The sequence below is a fragment of the Oratosquilla oratoria genome, chromosome 15 (assembly GCF_046742065.1).
Source record: "Oratosquilla oratoria isolate Oo_2021 chromosome 15, ASM4674206v1, whole genome shotgun sequence".
Lineage (NCBI taxonomy): Eukaryota > Metazoa > Arthropoda > Malacostraca > Stomatopoda > Squillidae > Oratosquilla > Oratosquilla oratoria.
In genome coordinates this window covers 42,269,943-42,297,350 of record NC_134791.1, presented here as the reverse complement: position 1 = coordinate 42,297,350, position 27,408 = coordinate 42,269,943, and the positions used below count along the sequence as shown (strand labels likewise).

Sequence of the window (27,408 nt, the reverse complement as noted above, 5' to 3'; positions counted from 1 at the left end):
GGCCTCATCAGACAACGTGACACACTTAAACACGATACCCCCACACCTATCCCTCAAAACATAGCAGACCAAATACAAACACTAAACACTGTGATTGCCAATAAAATACATGAACAAAAAACACAAAATTGGCAAAACTTTATCAATACACTTGATCACAAAACAAACACCAGCAAATTGTACAAAACACTCAACAGCATCACACTATCCAACACTAACACTACACGCTCTCACGCAGCAATAATCACAACAACAGATAATCTACCCTCAAACAGACAACAAGCAAACGCACTCATACGTCATTTTGCACAGACGAGCCATCTTACATCTCACCCTGACGACCGACGCACCATTCGACGTAAGAAAGACTTTCCCACAGACTCAGACTATACACCCTTCATAGACAGTCAGACAAAACTCATAATGCATAGTCTCAAGCACTCATCTGCCTGTGGCCCTGATAACATAAGCAACATCCACCTAAAACACATTGGACCACAAGGTATACACGCACTCACAAACATTGCAAACTACAGCTATTCACACAACACTATACCCGACATCTGGAAGCATGGTAAAATAATCACCATTCCAAAACCGAACAAAGACCCAACAATCCCAACATCGCACCGCCCAATCACACTTCTCTGCACCCCCTCTAAAGTCATTGAACGCCTAATACTTAAACTTGTCACACCATATATTCCCCTTGCTGACTCACAACACGGTTTTAGGCCACTACACTCCACAAACACTCTTCTGACAAACCTCACACAAAGAATTTTAGATGGCATCAATTCAGATAGGCCCCACCACAGAACACTTCTTATAACATTGGACATTAGTAAAGCTTTTGATGCTATCCCCCGCCACAACCTAACAAATAAAATATATAACACAGACATGCACAATAACACCAAAAGATGGCTGGCCAATTATCTGGCAGGCAGGAATGCTCATGTGTCATATAATGGCCAATCATCGCACATCAGAAACATTAAGAACGGAGTACCACAGGGCTCAGTTCTATCCCCCACATTATTTAATCTATACATGCATGACTTACCCACGCCAGACACCTCAGAAATACAAATCTCTTCCTACGCAGACGATATAACAATCACATGCACACATCGTAACACAGACAAAGCTGCAGAAATAATCCAGCCTTACCTTGACACACTCAACACATGGTTCATCACAAACAGACTCAAAATAGCTCCAACCAAATCTACAGCAACACTTCTCACCAACTGGACAAAAGAACACAAATACATACCTCATCTCTACATCAACAACACTCTAATACCACACACAAACACACCGAAAATTCTTGGTGTAACATACGATACATCCATGTCTTTCAAACAACACCTCACAAACATAAAAAACAAATGCACACCTAGACTTAACGCACTTAAGTCAATCACTGGAACAACATTTGGACAAAACAAAGAAACTAATATAACAATATACATACAATGCATACGCTCAGTGATGAATTATGCGAGTCCTGCATGGGCTCCTAATCTCAGTGAGACACACCACAACACCCTTCAAATCATACAAAACAAAGCCCTAAAAACAATTACAGGCTGCACAAATACATCACCTACAGACCATTTACACCATGAAACAAAAGTCCTCAAAGTCAAGGACCACCTCGACATGAGAGGCACACAAACACTTGCTGCAGCCACCACAAACACATCACACCCGCTACACTACATAGCAGAACACCCACACACACCAAGAAACATTAAAACTACACCCAAAGACCTTTATTACACACAGATACTCTCTTCTCTTCCTCCACAACCACCAAATACCAGCCTCCGGAAACATATTCATAATCATATCACTCACCGCTCCATTAACACACTGAAAGACAACACACTGCTGCATGCCAGACCCCCTGATATCCACCCTTCTGAATCCTCTCTCCCACGAAAGGACAGAGTCCACTTGGCCAGACTGCGATGCGGTCACCACCCAGCACTTCTAAGCTACCAGAAGAGGCTGGACGACCGTGTTGTGAACAGCTGCCCAGGATGTAACACTTCACCCCATACCATACAACACATAATGGAAGACTGCATTATACACAATCATGCACGCAAACAACACAACATACACTCTATAAAGGATTTGTGGGAAAACCCAGTTTCGGCTGTGGCCTTCCTTGGGGAGACGGGACTGCTCGGACAGACAGTCTAGGGAACGACGACAACAACAACAACACCCTCTCCCATGTGTATTTATGTTTGACTTTCTTCCTAAACACTGTTAGATTTCACTTAGTGCAGACATCATGGCACCACTACTGTGCACTATTGTTTAAAACTCTCTGCATACATAAGAATGAAAATACATGGAGTATCCATAAATTATAAAAGATCAAGTTCAGGTTAAAAGCTCTAGTGTTATCATACCCAATACTTCATTATGATAGCTACACTTATACAAATTAGTATGTCTATGATGATTAATAGTACCTTGTTTTCATGCCCTTCTGTCCTGTAATCCCATTAAATAATATTCACGCATATTGCAATATATTACCATGCATATCTACTGTTTTATCAATTACACAAATTTCATATTCATATACCTTGCCTATTAAACACAGGGACTCATCACTACCAATATACAACAAAAGAATGGGTAATATGATTCAGTCTACACTATATTCCTCAGGATATATGGTCAACCTTGCAGATAGAAACTAAAATGTACCTACAGTAATACTATTAAATACCCACAAAGAAGAGATTTCTATTACAGCAATCTACATAAAACATATTACATCTTTTACAAATTTTACATATTCTATACATAAAAGTTTTGGACTATTAACAGACACTTAAAGTATGGAATACTCAAATATATTAAAAAATAGATGCAGGTTTAAAGTTTAGAGTGAACTATATACCTGAAAATTAAAGAACTTCACCACAATGAGGAAGTTAACATGCATGATATGGTTAGTCATTACAGCCATTATTCTACAAAAAAAAGGTTGTACAAATTTAATTCTTAATAACTACAAATGTAAACTATAGCAGAAACAGAAAGTCTTACTTTTTGTTATGCTGTTTCTGATTATGGCTGAGGAACCCTTTGAGATTAGGGACAGATTTGGAGAGAGGGAGTCGAAAGCCCTGAGTTGGATTCCAGGCAGACTGGGAGGAAATGGAAGTGGAGGAAGTGGAGGAAGGGGACGGGTGAACTTCCACTCCATCCACTGACCAACTACCAGGACTTTGCAGCGTATCATTGCTCCCATGCACAGAACCCGACCAATCACCGCAAGGAGACACTGAAAGGGCAGGCATGTACTCATATGCAAGGGTAGGTACAGGCACAAGTGAGAACTGTATGAGCATGATGATGATAATGATGATGAACTATGATGCACTCAGGGCTGTAGTGAAAGATCAAAGCTGATATAATGGGCAGGATAATGTTAAGATATGAAGTGAACAGAAAACTTAATATAAAAACAAGGTATGTGTTTGACATGTGGTTAAAGAAACAGACAAGCTTATAAAGGGAATGATGTATTTATCTATTTAACTTCTTACCCAGCAAGGACATGTAAACTCATCTTCACCCAATTTTTCTTTTCCAGAGTGTGATGAGTAAATTCATCCAAACATGTTTCAAAAAACAGGCACAGACAAGTATAATAATTGAATTAGGACCCTCCTCAACCATCAATGAGTATACTCGGTGAATCATATGTCTGGTAGCTGTGTCTCTTCTGCCTCAGGATACTTTTTTTTTTCTTATATAAATCATGCTCACATGTTGAGCTCAGAAGATGAAAATGAATATGAAGCTTCAATTAGAAGTTTGGATACATCAGATGAGACTGCACGTTCATCTGACAATGGCTATTCTCTCTCAAGTGATGAAGAGGATTTACGACACTGGTGTTGACATGATGTGTTGGAACAAAACATGGTTCCTCCACCACCACACTTCCCATTCAGTGGAAATCCTAGATTATCATTTGTAAAATAAGATATAAAAAAGAGCAAAATAAGTGTGTAATTTCCCTTTACTTATGTTTCTAAATCTGGGGAAAAGACAATAAATAAAAAAAGGGAAGACATTATCTTGTTTTTACCAGAAATGGTATCTTTAAAATTTTGAGTAGAATATTGATTATAGATAAAAATAAGTTATTTCCATAATCAGCATGAAAAATACTATAAAAAATCAATAAAAAAATTGTACAAATACAAAATGTACAAAAACAAACTTACAACAATTTTACACAACTGCGAAAAAAAATACTATTACACACTGCTTGAAAATTATAAATGTAATATAAAAAAGACATGGGAAGTAATAAACAACTTAACTAGGCCCAAAAATAATAACATTGATGAATTCATAGACATTATTAAAAACGGAAAAACTAAAAAAGAAGTGGCAAATGAATTTAATTAATTTTTCTCCCATGTAGGACCTAACCTCGCGAAACAAATAAAGACAACACATCAAACTTACGAGACATTTTTGAAACACCAAATAAATAACACTGTTCTTAAAACCCGTCACGGAAAACGAGCTTATGAACACAGTAAAATCAATACAGAACAAGAAATCACTCGGTTGCACAGGAATCAATATGAACCTCGTAAAACAAATTATGCCTATCATCAAAAATCATTTTCTGACAATATGCAATAAATCATTTGAACAAGGAATATTTCCAGATGCAATGAAAATAGCAAAAGTAATACCAATATTCAAATCAGACGACAAATCAAGTTATAATAACTATAGACCAATTTCACTATTACCAGTTTTCCAAAATTCTTGAGAAATTATTCACAATTCGCCTTGACTCATTTCTAAAAAAAAATGACATCATTTACCATAGCCAATATGGATTTCAACGAAATCTTTCAACATCAACAGCAGTAATGGAATTAATTGAAGAGATAACTAACAATATAGAACAAAAGAAAAAGACAGCCGGCATATTTATTGATCTAAAAAAGGCATTTGACACAGTAAATCATGAAATCCTAATTCAAAAGGCCGAATACTATGGGCTGAGAGGTAAGGTTAATGATTGGTAAAAAAGTTATCTAAAAAACAGGAAACAATATATAGCCATTGAGGAAGAAAGATCACATATTCTACCAGTTACATGCGGAGTACCTCAAGGTTCAGTTCTAGGACCCAAACTATTCTTACTATACATTAATGACATTACAAGTGTATCCAACCTTATGAAATTTATACTGTTCGCCGATGATACCACCATTCTATGCTCCGATATAAATTCCGACAAACTGATTGTTGCGGGCTTGGGTTAGAAACACAAAGCCTTGACCTGGGTTTAGCGCGTGGGTGCACGCTTGGGTTGGAGCGCGGGACATTTTGCGCACCACAGGACAGCGCATGCACGGTTGTGAACACTGTTTCCTTGGGGATCGGTGCCATCTGCGTAGAGCTGATGGCCAGGGGTGGTTGCTGCTGATTGGCCCCCAACTCTTGGGGTTGGGGGGTGGTCCCACGACGTAGACGTTGCAGCTCCATCAACAACACTCTAATACCACACACAAACACACCGAAAATTCTTGGTGTAACATACGATACATCCATGTCTTTCAAACAACACCTCACAAACATAAAAAACAAATGCACACCTAGACTTAACGCACTTAAGTCAATCACTGGAACAACATTTGGACAAAACAAAGAAACTAATATAACAATATACAAACAATGCATACGCTCAGTGATGAATTATGCGAGTCCTGCATGGGCTCCTAATCTCAGTGAGACACACCACAACACCCTTCAAATCATACAAAACAAAGCCCTAAAAACAATTACAGGCTGCACAAATACAACACCTACAGACCATTTACACCATGAAACAAAAGTCCTCAAAGTCAAGGACCACCTCGACATGAGAGGCACACAAACACTTGCTGCAGCCACCACAAACACATCACACCCGCTACACTACATAGCAGAACACCCACACACCAAGAAACATTAAAACTACACCCAAAGACCTTTATTACGCACAGATACTCTCTTCTCTTCCTCCACAACCACCAAATACCAGCCTCCGGAAACATATTCATAATCATATCACTCACCGCTCCATTAACACACTGAAAGACAACACACTGCTGCATGCCAGATCCCCTGATATCCACCCTTCTGAATCCTCTCTCCCACGAAAGGACAGAGTCCACTTGGCCAGACTGCGATGCGGTCACCACCCAGCACTTCTAAGCTACCAGAAGAGGCTGGACGACCATGTTGTGAACAGCTGCCCAGGATGTAACACTTCACCCCATACCATACAACACATAATGGAAGACTGCATTATACACAATCATGCATGCAAACAACACAACATACACTCTATAAAGGATTTGTGGGAAAACCCAGTTTCGGCTGTGGCCTTCCTTGGGGAGACGGGACTGCTCGGACAGACAGTCTAGGGAACAACAACAACACTGTTTCCTAGTATATATTAAATTTTAGTGTAGTTAGGACATAGCTATTTCCATTTATGATTGCTGAATACTTTTCAAGAGTATTATTATTAATTACTGTATTTACCTAGTTGTATTTACCTAGTTGTATTTTGCGGGAAGGGGAGCTATGCTCGTGATGTCCCGCCTTTGTATCTTGCAGTGTCTAGTTTGTTTTTAAACTCATGAATGGTTTTTGCGCATACTATTCCATTGTCCAGTTTGTTCCAAGTGTCCAAAACTCTATGAGGAAAACTGTTTTTCTTCAGTTCTCTTCTATAGCTATGTTTTTTTATTTTCTTTCCATGTCCTCTTGTGTTTCTTTTGTCCCAGTTAAGTAAGCTCTCACTATCGAGTACCTCTGTGCCTTTCATGATTCTGTAGATGGTCAATAGGTCACCTCTCTCTCTTCTTTGCTCCAGTGTCGGTAATTCCAGTTTAGCCAATCTCTCTTCGTATGATAGGTTTGCAAGTGCAGGTGCCATTTTTGTAGCTGCTCTTTGGATTCTTTCTATTTTCTTTATATTCTTTTTGGTACTGGGGGACCACAATGTCGCTGCATACTCTAATCTAGGCCTTATCAATGTAACCAATATTTTTTTCATCATGTCTTCGTCCAAGTATGTAAACGCCACTTTTATTGATCTTAGCAAGTTGTAAGTCTCCCCGACAATTTTGTTAATCTGTATATCATAGGACAAGTCGTTCGTGATAATTACTCCCAAATCTTTTTCGGATCCTACTTTCTTTACTTCTTTGGTTCCAATTGTATATTTTCCTGATATTCTGTTTTTGCTTTTTCCAAACTCCATTATGCTACACTTCTTAGTATTAAAGTCCACTTCCCATTTCTGACTCCAGTTCCATACCCTATTTAGGTCTTCTTGCAGTGCTTCACAGTCCTCATCAGTTTCTATTTTCCTTAGCAGTTTGGCGTCATCGGCAAAGAAGCTCATGTAGCAGTTCACGTCCTCATCCATGTCATTCATATAGATAGCAAACATTATTGGTGCCAGCACAGATCCTTGCGGTACTCCACTGATCACCTCTTTCCAGTCTGAATATTTTTCTCTGAGCACTACTCTCATCTTTCTACCAGTCAGAAAGTCCTCTATCCATTTTAGTAGGTTTCCCTGTATTCCTCCTATGTGTTCCAGTTTTTTTAGTAGTTTTCTGTGTGGTACTTTGTCAAAGGCTTTTTGCAAGTCTAGGAATGCACAATCAGCCCATCCATTTCTTTCTTGCACTATGTCTATTAGTCTTGAGTAAAAGCATATTAAGTTTGTGGAGCATGATCTTCCTTGTCTGAATCCGAATTGTCTTGGGTTTAATATGTCATTGTCTTCCAGATGTTTTACCCATCTATTCTTGATTATTTTCTCACAAATTTTGGCTATGGTGCTTGTTAGTGATACTGGCCTATAGTTGGTGGGTTCTTCTTTGTTTCCTCCTTTGTGTATTGGTACAATGTTAGCGTTTTTCCAGTCCTCGGGTATCTTTCCTTCTTTGAGTGAGCTGTTTATTAAGATGTGTATTTTGTCTGTTAGTTCTTCTTTGCACTCCTTTAGAATCCAATTTGCAATACCGTCCGGGCCATGTGATTTTCTGACATCCAGCCTTGATAAATGTTCTGATATTTCCTTTAGTGATGCTGTAAACTCATTCATGAGGGGAGATTTCTTGTTTTTGTCTATGTCACAATTTGGTATTTTCTCTCTGGTGAAAACAGATTTAAAGTGATTGTTCATGACTTCGGCCATCTCTAAATCTTCTGTGTATTCTATGTTTCCTTGGCATAGTTTCACCAATTCCTGTTTGTTTTTAAGTTTACCATTCACATACCGATAGAATAGTTTGGGTTGCTCTTTGCATTTGTCTATAATATCCTTCTCATGGTTCCTTTTCTCCTCTCTTCTCACATTAACATACTCATTTCTATAGTTAACATAAATTTGCCATTTGCTTTGTTTTTTGTCTTTTCTCCACTTTTTCCAAGCTTTGTCCCTTCTGTCTTTTGCCTCACTGCATCTTTTGTTGAACCAACATTTAATGTACTCTCTCTCTCGCTTTTGTCTTGGTACATGCCTGTTTACCCCTTCATTGTAGTTTTCCATCAATATATTCCATTTCTCTTCCACTGCTGTTTCTTCCCTGTAAAATATTTCCCAGTTTGCATTCCGGAAGAATGTCTTTAGTTTTGTAAAGTCTGTTTTGTTGTACCTCAGTCTTCCTTTCCTATGCTTTTCGTTCCTCTCTATGTCTATTTCTTCCTTTAGTATAGTTTCGATGAGTACATGGTCACTCTTTCCAATTGGTGTCTCATACTGGACTTTATGCACTATTTCAGGCTCTGTTGTAAATATTAGATCTAGTTTCGATGGCTCTTCATTATTTCTGTACCTTGTGTTTTCACGGACCCATTGGGTCATTGTGTACTCCATGGTCATATCTAGCAGTACATTGCCCCACGAGTCATCTCCTCCTTGCACTGTCTTGTTATGTGTGCTAGGGTTACAGAGTTGTCCTATATCTTATGTCGCCGTATGGTGACGTCTGGCACTCTGTTCACACTTGACACCCGTGCCACTGGCTTGGCTTGGGTAAGCCAAGCACTGGTCATTCCTACTTCAATACTTGACCCGAGCGGTCATGTTCCCATCATTTCCCTAAGTATAATTTAGTTATAATTTAATTATAAGATTAGGCTTTAGATAGGTTGTGGCTTGTGATGTAATGTACTCATATATTAATGGTCTAAATAGAGACATAATTAACGTACATCACCCTTTTAATCAAGCCCCCCAGTGACAAGTAGAGTTTGTTGTTGTAGCCATATTTACCTAGACTGCAACACTGATCAAGACAATTAATGAAGGATTATGTCAGCTATCTAAATGGTTTTCAGTCAATAAACTATCCTTAAATGTATCAAAAACTAACTACCTGCTTTTCTATAAAAATAATGAAAGCACTAAGCCGATCAAAATAAACAACAAAATTATTGAAAAAGCATCCGTCAGTAAATTCCTAGGCGTGTATTTAGACGATCAACTTAATTGGAAACATCATATAAATCACGTGATAAATAAGATGTCCAAAACTTTAGAAATAATGCATAAAATGAGAAATATCCTCAATGAAAATACCCTACATACCATTTACAGTGGTCTACTACTACCATACCTTAACTAATGTTCAGAAATTTGGGGTAATACTTATCAAACTAATCTTCAACGCATAATTACGTACCTCACAAAAAAAGGCACTGCGTATAATCTGTAATGTAGGTTGTTTAGAACATACATACATATACCAAGGCTTTTTCCCCCTTACAAGGGAGGTAGCCAAAAAGGAAAAGGCATAAAATCATTCCCATCCATTCCATCCCTCAATACACTCCACACCCCTCCACCCTCCCTCTTATCTTAGCACCTCCTGGATGACGGGTCATCCCTGCACCTTGTCCACTGCCCTGGGTCAGAAGCAGTGTCGCAAGACACAGCACATCCACAGCAAGGCCGCTTCATTAAATCGGCGACCCCCCCTCTCCGTCCCCCCCCAATGCATAAAAGGAGAAGACGGGGAGAAATCCCTTCGGCCAATGCTTATCTATTATAGGTGTTAACACATGGAATAAACTTGAAAAGGAATTACCCAAGACAAAATGTTTATCAACATTCAAACGATATTTAAAAAAGTCATTAATCTATAAGTATTAGTATATTGAACATTTAAGGTCCATTTCATGATTGTATTCATGGAGAAACTGTCATGTACCGCCCAAGTCTGCCGCTCTTTTTTTTCTTGTTCCTGCAGGTGACGGTGACCCGGATCCGCGCAGTAAGCAATTATCGTCCCGTCAACAATTGACCTGACATCTCACCTCTCACCTGAGTCCCACAAGATGCGTTGCTCGCACGTGACTCCGATTCCTACTTGAGGTCGGAGTTAACGGGCGTCGTGTTGCATCTCATTCCAAAAAAATATATGTATATATGTATATGTATGTATGTGTGTATGTATTTACCTAGTTGTAATGTATGTATGTGTGTGTGTGTATTTACCTAGTTGTATTTTGCGGGAAGGGGAGCTATGCTCGTGGTGTCCCACCATTGTATCTCGCAGTGTCTAGTTTGCTTTTAAACTCATGAATGATTTTTGCGCATACTATTTCATTATCCAGTTTGTTCTAAATGTTGAAAACTCTATGTGGAAAACCGTTTTTCTTCAGTTCTCTTCTATAGCTATGTTTTTTTATTTTCTTTACATGTCCTCTTGTGTTTCTCTTGTCCCAGTTAAGTAAGTCCTATCTATCAAGTATCTCTGTGTCTTTCATGATTCTGTAGATGGTCAATAGGTCACCTCTCTCTCTTCTTTGCTCCAGTGTTGGTAACTCCAGTTTAGCCAATCTCTCCTTGTATAATAGATTTGCAATTGCAGGTGCCATTTTTGTAGCTGCTCTTTGGATTCTTTCTGTTTTCTTTATATTCTTTTTGGTACTGGGGGACTGCAATGTCGCCGCATACTCTAGTCTAGGCCTTATCAATGTAACCAATATTTTTTTTATCATGTCTTCGTCCAAGTATGCAAATGCCACTTTTATTGATCTCAGCAAGTTGTAAGTCTCCCCGACAATTTTGTTAATCTGTTTATCATAGGACAAGGGAGAGCAATTCCCCATAAGCTTTGCTTCACACTCTCCCTTTTCAACAAGCAATTTTGTAAAAATCTTGTATATGTGTAAATTGTATTTTATTTTGTTGAATAAACTTAACTAACTAACTGTCTTAAAATCAAATGTTTCCTAAGAAAAAAAAAATTGCTGGGTAAGGGGTTAACCTCTTCAATACAAGTCAAATTCTCGTGCCCAGCATCAGATGCCTGAGGCACAATGAATGATGCATCACAATACTCGCATTATAAAGTCATTGCTGTATTACTTATTCTCTTTCACTGAGTAATAATAAACACAAAATGTGATCAAGCCAGTTCACACAATTTGGGGTTACTCAGTTACAACACTCGCGCTTCATGACACCTATGTACAGGTACTCCTCATTTAACGACCTACTCGGTTAACAACAACTCGGAGTAACGATGGGCTTTATGACGTCGTTTAACGTAAATCTCCTGAAGTTACGACGTCGTGTACGATAATTAAGTTGGCTGAGGCAAATTTGTATGATGTTATAAATAAACTTGTATGGTGGATATTAGCTGTGAGGTAAAGTGTTCTGAAGCTTAGGTCTACATTACCATCCTGCAAGCTGGAAAAACTACCTGGGGTACAGTGTATACCGGTAGTGGTAAATTTTTAGTTCCGACCATGGGTGCAATATAACAATAGAAAATTAATTATTAATTTTGTAAATTATAATGTATCAACGTGATATGCAATTTTGTGAGCGGAAATGAAAAAAAAATGCTAAAACAGATTTCGTAAGTAACGAAGTCATGTCGAACGAATGGTACACCATGTTTGTTATGATAGATGCCGATGTCGAAGAAATGAAAGGATGATAAATTAATTCGTCTAACCTAAACTAACCTAACCTGTGTTTGATAAATCATTACCTGCAAATTAAATGTCATCCGGCTCGTACTCGTTGTCGCCGTCGTGAGAGACGTTGGCAAACGACAAGATGGCGCCCCGAGCCTATGCTACCGACTTCGTTCATTAGCATATTTTCTTGTAGCAAGGTATTTTTTACTTTCATTTCCGCCCACAAAATTGCATATTACGTTGATCCCTTTTAATTTACAAAATTAATAATGAATTTTCTATTGCTATATTGCGCCCATGGTCGAAACTAAAAAAATACCCCGGTATTCAATATGGAATGTCAGCATACGCGGATTTGGTCATATACGGTAATTTTAGGAACCTAACCACCGTAAATAAACAGTAAATAAAGCTTTAATGTACTGTATAAAAGAAGGAAAATACACAAAAATAAAGATACATGTATTGCTGGACATTGTACATACAGTACATGTACGTATATGTATACACTTTCGCTTAACGACCAATTCGGTTAACGACGGCACGCTGGTCCTAATTGTCGTCATTAAACGAGGAGTACCTGTATTTATATACCTAGTTGTATTTTACCGGAAGGGGAGCTACACTCGTGGTGTCCCGCCTTTGTATCTTGTAATGTCTAGTTTGCTCTTAAATTCATGAATGGTGTTTGCACACACTATTTTTTCATCCAGTTTGTTCCAAGTGTCCACCACTCTGTGGAAAACTGTTCTTCTTCAGATCTCTTCTATAACTATGTTTTTTGAGTTTCTTTCCATGTCTTCTTGTGTTTCTCTTGTCCCAATTTAACAAGTCCTCTCTATCTAGTATTTCTGTGCCCTTCATGATTCTAAAGATGGTCAGTAGGTCACCTCTCTCTCTTCTTTCTCCAAAGTCAGTAACTCCAATTTAGCCAGTCTCTCCTCATATGACAAGTTTGAAAGTGCTGGAGCCATTTTTTGTGGTTACTCTCTGGATTCTTTCAATTTTCTTTATATTCTATTTGGTACTGGGTGACCTGAATGTCACTGCATCAATGTATGGAAGAGGTTAATTGACTGCACAGGATAAAACTATATTGGTGGGGTTCTCATCTATCTCCATCAGTTGAATTGAACCTAAAATTTATTTGTCGTTTTTTATTGTAGTATTTTCTATTTAAGGGTGTTCTACAGGTTAATGCATTTGCCCAGACAACTTTGTTTCTTGATATTCTTTGTGCATATGGTGGTTACAACTGCTTCTCATGATCATGTGCTGCTCTCTCATCATAAACCAAGAACTCTTCTGTCAACTTTATTCCTTTTCAATATATTACCCCAGGGGCTTGATTTATTGGCAATAGTGAAAGAGACTATTTGTATATGTGTACTTGAAGGTAGGAGGGGGACATGTCTGCCCATGTCCCCTAACCCAAAAGAGGATGTCGGTATTACCTAATTGTAATTTACAAGAAAGAACTACACTCATGGATCCCATCTCTGTTTCCATCTATCAATGATTTTACATAAATATAGATCTACATTTTTTTCATCAATTTACTGTAGTGGAGTATTGACTGCACAGTAACATACAGACATTATTTCAAGGACTATTTGGGGGTACCACTATGAACAAGAGCCACACTTTATTCATCTACGAGTACATCAGTTCAAATTATCTACTTATAGAAGAATGATGACACTTTATACTCTGGATATCTCTCCTTTATGATGTTCCTCGAACCTGTCCTTTATTGCTAATATGACTCTACCTCTTCTGAATCTATTATGATAGGGGTAAAGAATTCTGCCACCATATTTCCCATGTTTCCTTAATTGTATCATAGAGGAAAGTAGCAATGGTCATTAGGTCCTGTCTCCTACTCTCCAATTTATCATACCTAGCCTCAAATTCATGTACAGTTCCAACTTAATCTATATCCTTGATTTCCAATTATCATATTTAGATTTGAATTCATGTATTGTTCCAGCTTGGGCTATATCATCTTCTAAGATATTGCAAGTATTCATTTATCTATATGGAAAACTGTATTTCTTAATATCTTTTGGACATATATTAATTCATTTTCATGACCTCTTAAAGCCCTCCTATCCATAATCAAGAGATCTTTTCTGTCAATGTAATTCATCCCCTTTAGTGACCTGAATACTGTAATCATATCACCTCTTTCTCTTTGATCTTTCAAAGTTGGTAGACCCAGTGCTTTTAGTCTTTCTTCATATGGTTTATCTGCCAGCCTGGGAACCAGTTAGGTTGCTGCCTTTGGTATTCTTTGGATATTGCTTATATCCTTCACTCTGTGCAGGGACCATACCACTGACACATATTCCAGTCTTGGATGGATCAAGGTGTGTCATAAAAGTTGACTATGTGGGACAAAGTGATAGGACTAGGGATCCTGCACTTGGTATGTTCCTCCAACAAAAAGTCAAAGCATATGAGAGCCTGGGAGGATTCCATCAAGAACTTTAGTCATTGGGTCATTAAATGGAGGAGAATGGTGGTGAGAAGGATGATGGATGTATTATTATTAAGTGAAACTAAGTTGAAGGGGAGGGGCAAGTTTGAGTTTGGGAGTGTGGTGGGGAGGGTGTTGGCAGTGATGAGGGGGTGAGGGACAGAAGGAGTGGCTCTGCTGGGAAGTATTTACCTAATTGTAGTATACAGGAAGAACAATGCTCATTGGGTACCATCTCTTATTCCCTATTTTTCTTTTATCATACTTAGCCTTAAATTCATGTACTGATGAGATAGGAAAGTTTGGGAAGTGTATTCAAGGGTAATGTGGATGAAAGTGAAACTGGGATGGGAGATGTGGATTTTTGTGGGTGCATATGGCCCTGATAGTGAAGAAAGGAGAGGAAAATGAGACATTTTGGATAAATTTAAACGAGTGTTTGCAAAATTTTGGGAGGAATATAAATGTAGTGGTGTTTGAGGTGCAAATTTAGAATCATAGTGGAGAGATGATGTTAGAGATGTTTGAAAATGGAGATGATTAAACCAGTGTTTAATAAGAGAGCTAAGCATAAGTATACATGGGAAAGTGTGGAGGGAAAGGTGGTCAACTGGTCATTAAGTAGTGGTACCCAAAGGAAGGATTAGAAGAGTTCTGGAAGTCCATGTTTCATAGAAGAGAATGGGGGATTTTTTGAATTCCAAAAAAATATATAGGCATTTCTTTATTTTTTTAAGTTCCTTTATTTCCCACGATTTCTTGCAACAATCTCATCCTGAACATAAATATCTTTCCTGTCAATTTTGTCCACTCCTTTCACTTTTCTTAATCCAGTGACCCTGTCACCTCTCTACTTTCTTCTATTTAGGGGAGATCCATTTTTTTTAACTTATCCTTATTCAACCTATCTGCTGCCCTGGGAGTGTTGTTTTCTGTATTCTTTTGATCTTATTCCAATTTAGGGCCGGGCAAGAGAATTTGACTCATATTGAAGAGGTTAACCTCTTACCCAGCAATTTTTTTTGGAGGAAACATTTCATTTTATGACTATTTTTTAAATTTATTTCTTAAAGTATTTTTCATGCTGATTATGGAAATAACTTTTATTTTGATCTATTACCAATATTTGATCTATTACCAGGCACCTGGTCTGGATGGATGGCATGCAGAATGTCTGAAAAAGGGAGGTTCAGTGATGGTGGACTGGTTGGTGAGGTTATTTAATGTTTGCTGGAGAGAGGGTAGAGTACCGGAGGACTGGAGAAGTGCCTGTATAGTTCCTCTTTACAAGGGAAAAGGGGACAAGTGTGAATGTAGTAGTTTCAGAGGGATTAGCCTGTTAAGTGTAGTAGGGAAGGCTTATGGGAGGATCTTAATTGAGAGGATTAGGAGAGGAACAGAAGGAGTAATTGGTGAGGAACAGTGTGGATTTAGGACAGGTAGAGGTTGTGTAGATCAGATCTTTGTGGTAAGACAGATATGTGAGAAAGCTATAGGAAAGGGGAAGGATGTTTTTTGGGCTTTTATGGATCTGGAAAAGGCTTATGATAGGGTAGACAGAAAGGCACTGTGGGAGGTTATGCAGATTTATGGGATAGGAGGAAAGCTTTTGGGAGCTGTCAAGAGTTTTTATGAGAGTAGTAGAGCTTGTGTCAGGATTAGAAATGGAGAGAGTGAGTGGTTTGAAGTAAAGTTGGGACTTCGTCAAGGATGCGTTATGTCGCCCTGGCTGTTCAACTTATACATGGATGGGGTGGTGCGAGAGGTGAATGCTAGGGTAGTGGGTCAGGGATTGGAGATGGTTAAAGAAAATGGAGAAAAGTGGGAGGTGAGCCAGCTGTTGTTTGCGGACGACACTGCACTTGTGGCAGGGTCAGAGGAGGGATTGAGGAAGCTGGTGGCAGAGTTTGGGAGAGTATGTGATAGAAGAAAGCTAAAGATAAATGTGGGTAAAAGTAAGGTGATGAGATGTACAAGGGGTGAAAGTGGCAGTAGACTGGAAGTGAGCATTAAGGGAGAGCGACTGGAGGAACAAGATAGTTTTAGATACTTGGGTGCAAGTGTAGCAGGAAAAGGTGGAGTGAAGGTGGAGGTAGAATGTAGATTGAGAGAAGCGAGTAAATGCCTTGGTGGATTAAAGAGTGTAATGAGGAATAGACATTTGGGAATGGATGCGAAGAGGAGACTGTATGAAGGAGTGATTGTGCCAACAGCACTGTATGGGGCAGAAACGTGGAACATAAGAGAAGAAGAGAGGAGGAGTTTGAATGTGTTTGAGATGAGGTGTCTGAGAAGTATGGTGGGGGTTACTAGGCTGGATAGAGTGAGAAATGAGGAGGTGAGGAGGAGAACGGGGGTGAAAAAGGATTTGGGAGATAGGGTTGATGAAAGAATATTAGGATGGTTTGGACACATGGAAAGAATGAGTGAAGAAAGACTAGTAAAAGAGGTATGGAAGGCAGATGTGGAGGGAGTGAACATGAGGGGACGTCCTAGGATGAGATGGATGGATGGGGTGAAGGGAGCTTTGGGGAAGAGAGGAATGTCTGTTGAGGAAGGAAGGGAGAGGACGGAAGACAGAGGTGAGTGGAGAATGGTTGTATATGGATGATGTTGTGATTGCATGAGGAGGAATGGGCAGGGGGTGGGGGGTGGGGTAGTATGTGTGAGTAAATTTTGACGCAGCCCGAAGGGATTTCTCCCCGTCCTCTCCTTATATGCATGGGGGGACGGAGAGGGGGGGTCGCCGATTAAATGAAGCGGCCTTGCTGTGGATGTGCTGTGTCTTGCAACACTGCTTCTGACCCAGGGCGGTGGGCAGGGTGCAGGGATGACCCGTCATCCAGGAGGTGCTCAGATGAGAGGGAGGGTGGGAGGGGTGTGGAGTGTATTTAGGGATGAAATGGGTGGGAGTGTTTTTATGCCTTTCCCTTTTTGGCTACCTCCCTTGGAAGGGGGAAAAAGCCTTGGTATATGTATGTATGTATTACCAATATTTTACTCAACATTTTATTTTAAAGATACCATTTCCGGCAAAAACAAGATAATGCATCTTCTCTTTTTTTATTTATTGCCTTTTTCCCAGATTTAGAATCAAAAGTAAAGGGAAATTACCACACTTATTTTACTCTTTTTTATATCTTATTTTACTATTGATAATCTAGGATTTCCACTGAATGGGAAGCATGGTGGTGGAGGAACCATGTTTTGTTCCAACACATGTCAACACCAGTGTCATAAATCCTCATCATCACTTGAGAGAGAATAGCCATCGTCAGATGAACATGCACTCTCATCTGATGTACCCCAACTTCTAATTGAAGCTTCATATTAATTTTCATCTTCTGAGCTTGACATTTGGGCATTATAAAAAAAAAGAAAAAAGAAAAAGAGAAGTGAGTGTATGTGCTCAAAAGCAATGAGTCTGCTTCATTTGACTGATACTTTATCACTAACAAATGCATCCTGAGGCAGACTACCAGACATACGATTCAACGAGTATACTTGTTGATGGCTGAGGGCCCTAATTCAATGATTACATCTTCAGGTAAGTAGAAATGAGTATACACATCAGTATTTAAATATAGATATACTAAGATACTGGGAGAGGTTGGTGGAAGCTGGATGTTAGGTCAAGGAGGGTGGAGGTTTTGCATTAGCTGGACATCAGGTCAAGGAGGGTGGGGGCTTCGCATTGACCTAACGTCGAGCTAATTCAAAACCTTCACCCTCCTTGACCTAATGTCTAACTTCCACCTACCTCTCCTAGTATCTTCATATATCTATATTTAAATAATGATCTGTATACTCATTTTAATAACCTGAAGATGGTTGTACGAGTCAACCAAAAGCTTGTATTTTATTTTTGTGTAATGTTTGTCTATCAAATAACACCAAGGAACTCAGAAGCCTTGTGTTTATCTTCCCTTCAAGTTATAAATGATCCATTTGGAAAATCTAGAAAATCACAATGAAGATAGTGGATACAGAATTAGCTCTGGTCTTCAATCAAATATGTATATATATATATATTATATATATATATATATATATATATATATATATATATATATATATATATATATATATATATATATATATATATATATATACACAAGCCGCGGCCTTTGCCCTTTCCGGATTCGCTAGGGGCTTGGCTGTGCAAACAGCGGCCTACGGCCGCAGCTTTCCACGCTCGAATCCCTCGTTTTCCCCTTCAGCCTCAGCCCCGGGGCGGAACCCCAACATGGGATCCCCAGCACGAAGAAGAACGCGAAGAAGAACGCGAGGAAGAAGAACGCAAAGAAGAATATGAAGAAGAACATGAAGTAGAATGTGAAGAAGAATGTGAGGAAGAAGAACGCGAAGAAGAATGCGAAGAACGCGAGGAAGAAGAAGAAGAAAGCGAAGAAGAAGAGGAACGTGAAGAAGAAGAATACCACCTGACCCCGACTTACCCAAGCGCTTTTTCAAGAATATTTTTAGGACAAAGTGTCGCCGTAATACCACCTGTCCCCGACTTCCACAGCATTTTTTAGAAGAATATTTTTATTTAGACTTAGATATATATACACATATATATATATATGTATGTCGCCCTGACTGTTCAACTTATACATGGATGGGGTAGTGCGAGAGGTAAATGCAAGGGTAGTGGGTCAGGGATTGGAGATGGTTAAAGAAAATGGAGAAAAGTGGGAGGTGAGCCAGCTGTTGTTTGCAGACGACACTGCGCTTGTGGCAGGATCGGAGGAGGGATTGGGGAAGTTGGTGAAAGAGTTTGGGAGAGTATGTGATAGATAAAAGCTAAAGATAAATGTGGGTAAAGTAAGGTGATGAGATGTACAAGGGGTGAACGTGGCAGTAGACTGGAAGTGAGCATTAAGGGAGAGCGACTGGAGGAAGTGGATAGTTTTAGATACTTGGGTGCAAATGTGGCAGGAAAAGGTGGAGTGAAGGTGGAGGTAGAATGTAGATTGAGAGAAGCAAGTAAATGCCTTGGTGGATTGAAGAGTGTAATGAGGAATAGACATTTGGGAATGGATGCTAAGAGGAGACTGTATGAAGGAGTGATTGTGCCAACAGCACTGTATGGGGCAGAAACATGGAACATAAGAGAGGAAGAGAGAAGGAGTTTGAATGTGTTTGAGATGAGGTGTCTGAGAAGTATGATGGGGGTTACTAGGCTAGATACAGTGAGAAATGAGGAGGTGAGGAGGAGAACGGGGGTGGAAAGGGAGTTGGGAGATAGGGTTGATGAAAGAGTATTAGGATGGTTTGGACACATGGAAAGAATGAGTAAAGAAAGACTAGTAAAAGAGGTATGGAAGGCAGATGTGGAGGGAGTGAACGAGGGGATGTCCTAGGATGAGGTGGATGGATGGGGTGAAGGGGGCTTTGGGGAAGAGGGGAATGTTTGTTGAGGAAGGACGGGAGAGGACAGAAGACAGGGGTGAATGGAGAATGGTTGTATATGGATGATGTTGTGATGCATGAGGTGGAATGGGTGGGGGGAGGGGGGGGGAGATAGTATGTGTGAGCAAAATTTGATGCAGCCCAAAGGGATTTCTCCCCGTCTTCTCCTTTTATGCATGGGGGGACGGAGAGGGGGGGGTCGCCGATTTAATGAAGCGGCCTTGCTGTGGATGTGCTGTGTCTTGCGACACTGCTTCTGACCCAGGGCAGTGGACAAGGTGCAGGGATGACCCGTCATCCAGGAGGTGCTAAGATAAGAGGGAGAGTGGAGGGGTGTGGAGTGTATTCAGGGATGGAATGGGTGGGAATGATTTTATGCCTTTTCCTTTTTGGCTACCTCCCTTGTAAGGGGGAAAAAGCCTTGGTATATGTATGTATGTACTTCCCCTTTACAAGGTTGGGAATGGTGGCAAATTGGTTGAGGTTAGGTCTAAAATTGTCTAAACTGTGGGGGGATGATTTGGTGGGGATCTATGAGTCAACTATTGTGATCATGGATTTGTTACCTGTTCAGATTTGGATTGATTGGGTTTCACTGGTGCTGTCTGTGGGAGGGAGGAGTGATTTGGTGGTGAACTTGTGTCCATGAAGCAGATGGACTGGTGGATCGGATGATGAGTCCACTGCCATTGCCATCAGTGTATGTTGTGTTGTTTGAGGAAGTGTTCGAGTTTGAGTTTTTTTTTTGTGTTGATACCATCAATGTTATCTTGTAAGATAATGATGTGTGTTTTCCACCCTTCAAATTCAGATCCAACCCACCACTATAACCACTCCTTATATATCTCATCAGCTTACTTCTGTCCACATTTAATTTCAGCTTTCTTCTCCCACACACACTCTCAATCTCTATTAACTGCTTCAGTCTATTTCCAGAATCTGGGCAGTGTCTCCTGCAAACAACTGGCTTCCCTCCCACTTCCCTCCATTCTCACCCACCAGCTCAAAATCCCTGACCAATACTCGCATTTAGTTTCCTTCCCATCCTATTCACAGAGAGAGTGCATATTGGTGGTACAATCAAAGTGTGCTGTCTCAGATCTTTCTAGTTATGAGTTTGAGTCACACGTCTTTCCAATTCTCAGAGGTGTCTGTTACCTATCCCAACAGTCCAAGTGCAAAAGGCTAAGGTGACAGCTGCAGCAACAGCTATGCACCTGATATATGCTCCTCACTTTCACATATACATTGAACAACCATAACAACGTCCCACAGCTCTGGCACAGCCCGAACATCACCTTAAACAATTCACTCTCTCCATAGTCAACCTTTACTTAAGATGTACTACTCATGCAACAAAATTTAACGACTCTCAACAGATTCCCACACATCTGCAGTAGACTCCAGAGAAGAAACTTTGTAAAATATGTAATGAATGCACAAAAATCAATGCTATTCTAAAGATATGTTAATGGTAAAATTAAACATAGGGAAACAATTGCCAAAAGTAAATGCAATATTAAGGAAACAAGTTTCCAGTTTACATTTACCAAAGAAATCTACTAAGAAGAAAAGGATGATATAATGGAAAAACAAGAACAAAAGGGCATGAGTGGAAGTGTATGAAATACAAAAACTACAGGAGAAATTACATACATACATATACCAATGGGTTTTTTTCCCTTACAAGGTGGGTAGCCAAAAAACAAAGGCATAAAATCCACTCCCACCCATTCCATCCTCACATACTACACTCCCATTCACCCCCCTCCCTCCCTCTTGGTTCCTCCTATATGATGGGTCATCCCTGCATCTTGCCCATTGCCCTAGGTCAGAGGCAATATAGCAAGACACAGCATATCCACAGCAAGCCCGCTTCATTTAATCTGCAACCCCCCCCTCTCCATCTCCACATGAAGAAAAAGAGAAGACAGGGAGAAATCCCTTCAGGCTACATCAAAAATATCATTCATACTCCCTCACCCCTATCTTTTGGAGTAATTGGATGTGAAAAAAGGATATTCAATAAAATTCAGGGAGTTACTGGTGGACAAGATTCATGAACTGATTGTATATTGACTAGAAGAAAGGAAAGTACTAAGTGATTGGAAAATTGCTATTGTGGTACAGATTGAAAAAAAAAAAAAAAAAAAAGTAGTGATATTTTTCATCACATCCTCATCCATGTAGTGGAATGCTCTTCTTATGTTTGTTAACAATCTTGAAGTTTCCCTCATAATCTTCTGATATGTTTTTCCAGTGACAAATTTTCTATAAACAATATTTCTATGTCCCTCACCTAAACAGATAACCTGTAATAATAGCTAAGTACAGCAACTACAAAATAATTATATAGAATGCCCAAATACATCTCACAAACTAGCACAGTAGCTGAGACAAAACAGACAAACAATCTGTTAAGGAATATCAAGGTAGGCATGTACTATATGGACAAGGTGGTGATGAAGAAAATCACATAGACTTTAATCCGCCCTAGACTAGAGGGTGCAGTTATGGTTTGGTCCCCACACAGAGTAAAACATATAAACAAGATCAAGAGAATACAAAAAGCAGCAATTCAAATGGTCCTCAAATATGCAGGTCAGTCATGTAAGCTTAGGATGGAAGCACTAGACTTGCCAATGTTGTAGGATCAAGGAGAAAGAGGGGACCTGACTGTAGTGTTCTAAGCACTGAAGAGGGTTGACAAAAGTTACATAGAGGATCTCTTGGTCTGGGATAGGAGTGTTTCCAGAGGTTATGGTTACATAATAGGTAAGACTTGTCTGAAAGATGTGGAAAAGTACAATTTTCTATACAGATGCACAAACTCCTAGGGGAAGACAAGAAAACTTAAACTAAAATCAAACAAATCCAAAATGAGCTATGATAATTGGAGATTAAAAGATAGGATCCCATGAGTATAGCTCCCTTTCTATATGCTATAACTAGATAAACACAACTATGTAAGTACAAAAAATGTTCACAAGGAAACAGATAATTAATTATGTTCCTTAAATATTTTGGAAGTCTCTCAAAATCAACCACATTCATTCAGTAACCATAAGGTAGTCCCAGTAACTCACTTGGTTCATGTTCTTCTCCTAAGGAGGCCTTGTACATGCGCTTGACTTTTGCATATGAATGTTCATAAACCTTCCAGGCTTTCCGCAGTACCCAGCCACCTTTCACATATGACCCAATTTCCTGTTGCAGAAAGGTGAGGATGGCTAACAGAACTTGGCAATCTGCTAATATCACCTGTTGTTCCAACTGAAGACCAGTATCATCATTCTGTAAGAAAAAACCAATATAAGTTATGAAAGAATATTGTAAAATGATATGACAACAATTGTTGACTCAAGTTTCACTGAATGGGAACCCATGTACCAGGGCTGGGTCCAAGTATGTGCTACTGTACTTAAATTCAAGTCCAAATACTCATAAATTCTTAAATACAAGTATAAGTACAGTCATTTTCCAATTTACTTCAGTCCAAGTGCATGCATCAATCAATCAATCAATCTATTGCCCCAAGTCTTTCTTGCAGAAGACCTGCATCCTTCTGAGCAGGTCCACAAGTGTGCATGTACATGTATTACTACTAAAGTACACATACTTTATACTGTTTCCATGAGAGAAATTAAATGATCATCACATTCTAAAGGTCAAGTTTCAATATTAGAATATAAGTTTTTAATTAATTATTATTATAAGACATTAATCAGATCATTCCTTCTTTGAGACTGTATTCTTCCGTGGTGTATTCTATGATGGGAAAAAAAAATTAAGTAAAATATGCTCAAAGTCAACATAAGTGAGCTTATTTGTTTTTTCATCACTACATTTTATAAATATTTCAAACATTCTCTTAACTCGTGATTTTTTTTTCACTAGGATGATATCTGTCTGGTTTCAACAGATGCAGATGATACCATTATAGTCAAATACTTCTTGGTTATTTCAGCTAGAGTAGGCAGAGAATCATTATGCTCCTTCCTATATGTTAACACATCAATGCCATTTGAGTTGCAAAGTTGGCTCAGGTAATAACTGATCTGTGTGTGACTGCACTATTTCTCTTGTGTGTTTTGAAAGTTGCTTAGAAGTACCTTGCATGAAACTGGGAACTTTCTGAACTTTTTCCTGACAGAAAAAGCACAGACTCTCCAAATTTTTTATAAATTCTCTTGTATTTTGTGGGACTTCTTTGGTTTTCTTACTGGGTTTTCCAGAATTCCTTTTCTTCTCAAGTGTTGCACATTCTACTTTCCACTGTGGATCTAGAAATGCTGCTAGCACAAACTGTTCTGTCCTTCTATTGCATTGCACATTTATCTATTGATTTCTTGAGTCTTGTCACCAATGTGCATTTATACTTGGATTCTAATGTATTTATCTAGTTGTAGTGTATGGGGTTAGAGCTAAGCTCATGGGGTCCCATCTCTTTTCCTCCTTTTATCAAACCTTGCCTTGAATATTTATAGAATTGGCCTGGGTTATATTCTCATTCAACTTATTCCACAAGTCTACACTTCTATGTGGAAAACTATACTTCCTGGTGTGTTTTAAACACATTTGCTTTATCTGTTTTTTACTATGACCTCTTGTTGATCCTTCTTCTCATACCAGTAATTCTTTTCTATCCACTTTCTCTAAAACTTTTTCTAGTTTAAATATCATTATTATGTCACCTCTCTTTGCTCCTCCAATGTAGGTCCCAGTTTTTTCAATCTTTCCTCATACATCTTGTCATTTAGACCAGGGACCATCTTGGTTGACAATTTTTGTATTCTCTCTATTTTTCTTGTATCTTTCTTTAGGTATAGTGACCACATTATTACTGCATATTCCAATCTGGGTTGTATCAAACTTTAAATAATTTTCTTCATCATGTCCTCATCCATGTAGTGAAATCTATCTATATACCAAAGGCTTCTTCTCCCTTATAATGGAAGTAGCCAAGGTATGCACCATCCCCACCCAATTCTAATATTAGCTACTTGTAGGTGAAGGAATATCCCTGTCTCATGCCCACTGCCCAAGTCAGAAGCAATACAGTAAGACATAGCTCATCCACAGCAGAGGCAGCTGCTTCATTTATATAGTGACCCTTCCTCTTTGTTCCCGCATGCAAAAAGTAGGGAAGACAAAGAGAAATCCTTTTGAACTCCATCAAGTTACTGTTCATTCACAACCAACTTCCACTCAAGCTTATCCCTGCCTTCTCCTTTCCCTGTTTAACAGACATTCCCCTCTTGCTTAAAGCCTCTTTCACCCCATCCATCCATCCATTCATCTCATTCTTGGTCTTCGTCTCAAGTTCACTCCATCCACCACCACTTTCCATTCTTTTTGTAAAATTTTCCTCATTTATTCTTTCTATGTGCCCAAACCATTTCAATAATCTTTCATCAGCCCTACCTGCTAGCTCCCTTTCTACCCATGCTCTCCTCCTCTTTTCTCATCCTATCCGTCTTAGTAACCTCAACTATATTTTTCAGAAGTTTCATCTCAAATATTTGATTTCACTTTCTGCTTCTCATAAGTTCCAAGTCTCTGCCTTATACAGTGTTGTAGGCACATCACCCCTTCATATAATCTCTTTGCACCCATTTCCAAATGTCCCTATTCCCTCCAGTCATTCACTTGCTTCCCTCACTCTGCAGTTCACCTCCACCCCTACTCCTCCATTCCCTGCTCTTTGTGACCCTACTTTAAACTATCCAATTCCTTTAGCCTCTCTCTTTTAAGGTTTACTTCCAACTTGTTACCCACTTACTACTACCCTTGTGCATCTCATCATTTTGCTTTTACCCACATTTGCTTTCAACTTTCTCTTATCACATACCTTCCCACACTACATGTCTAACTGGTTTAGATTCTCCTCTGACCCTGCCACAAGCATAGTATCATCAGCAAACAACAACTGGCTCACCTCCCACTTCCCTCCACTCTCTCTAACCATCTCCAATGCCCTGCCCATCACCCTCACACTTACCTCCCATACTATCCCATCCATGTATATGGTGAACAGCCATGGTGACAAAACACAGCTTTGGCACAGCCCCATCTTCACCTCAAACTACTCACCATTCCCAATCCTAACACAAGCTCTACTATCCATGTAAAAACTCTTGACTGCCCAGCTTTTCTGCCTTCCCATACATATGCAAAACCTCCTACAGTGTGTTCCTGTCTACCGTCATAAGCCTTCTCCAAATCCACACAGGACCAAAAACCATCCTTACCTTTGGGCAAAAACCTCTCACAAATCTGCCTTACCACAATTTTTTTTTTTTATCATCATACCCTTCCCTAAAACCACACTACTCTTCATCAATCATTCCCTTTGTTCCTTCCCTAATCCTCTCAACTAATACTTTTCCAACTATGCTAACCAGACTGATCTCTCTATAACTACGACATTTGCATTAGTCCCTTTTCCCTTAGTAATGTAGAACTATACATGCATTCCTCCACTCTTTTGGCACCCCCTTAGACATACAATAAACAACCTCAGTAGCCAATCCACTATAACCATACTTCCCTTTTCCAGACACTCTGCATGACACCCACTCAACCCAGATGCCTTACCAGTCCCCATAATTTTCAATACTCTTTGTACCTCATCTTTTCATATATCCCTGTCATTTTACCTCCCATTACAGTAATTTTCTTATATCCTTTCACTGCCACAATCAATCAATCTCTAATCTCCACATTCAACAACTCAATGAAATATTCTACCCATCTTCCCCTTATCATCTTCACTTCCATAAACATCTATCCATTTGCACCTTTTATCTTTTCCTCTCTACCTGACTCACCCTAACCCTCACTCTCCTCACTTCCTTCCAAAACATCTGTATTCTTTTAAATTGTTTCTGTCATCCTCCTACCCCATTTTACATCTCTCCTCTTTGCCTCCCTTCTCTTACATTTTGCTTCTCTTTTTTATTTTTGTACCTCTCATATGCTTCCCTAGTCCAATTTTGCAAACAATCTAAATATGTTCATATCTTCTATTCTACTATTGCTTTCACCTCATCACCCCACTACTCGCCTTTTCTTCTATTCCCTCCATCCTCCCCATTCCACATACTACCTTTGCACACTTTGTTGCTCCCTCCTTAAAACACCCATTCTTCTACTCCTACCTCCCCTCTATCCCTCACCACCTCCCATACTTCTCTTGGTTTCTGATATTTCTTCTCCTTTTCCTTCTTATTCAATTTGTTTACTCTTAGCACCTCTCTACCTCCCATCCTTTTCCTCCTTCTCCATGTATCTTCTATATATATATATCCACTCTTTCCCCTAAGAACATGGACATCCAGAACTCTTCCTATCCTTCCTTTGGATACCACTACATAGTTCATTAACGCCCTATCAATCACCCTTCCAACCATCACCCTTTCCCATGTATACTTATGCTAGACTCTTCTTAAACACAGTGTTTGCTATCATCAACTCCCTTTCTAAACATCATCTCT

General features: G+C 39.3%; 1 protein-coding gene across 3 annotated transcripts in view; it reads right to left on the bottom strand.

Annotated features, from left to right (window-relative positions):
* LOC143033419 (tetratricopeptide repeat protein 39C-like) overlaps positions 1-27,408 on the bottom strand; it is a 103,496-nt gene that overhangs the window by 50,075 nt on the left and 26,013 nt on the right. For all 3 annotated transcript variants that reach the window (XM_076198833.1, XM_076198835.1, XM_076198834.1), the window contains exons 6-7: positions 22,999-23,206; positions 3,082-3,319 (exon numbers count right to left, since the gene is read on the bottom strand). In XM_076198833.1, coding sequence (XP_076054948.1) covers positions 3,082-3,319; positions 22,999-23,206 — 446 coding nt within the window. The remainder of the gene's footprint in view (positions 1-3,081; positions 3,320-22,998; positions 23,207-27,408) is intronic.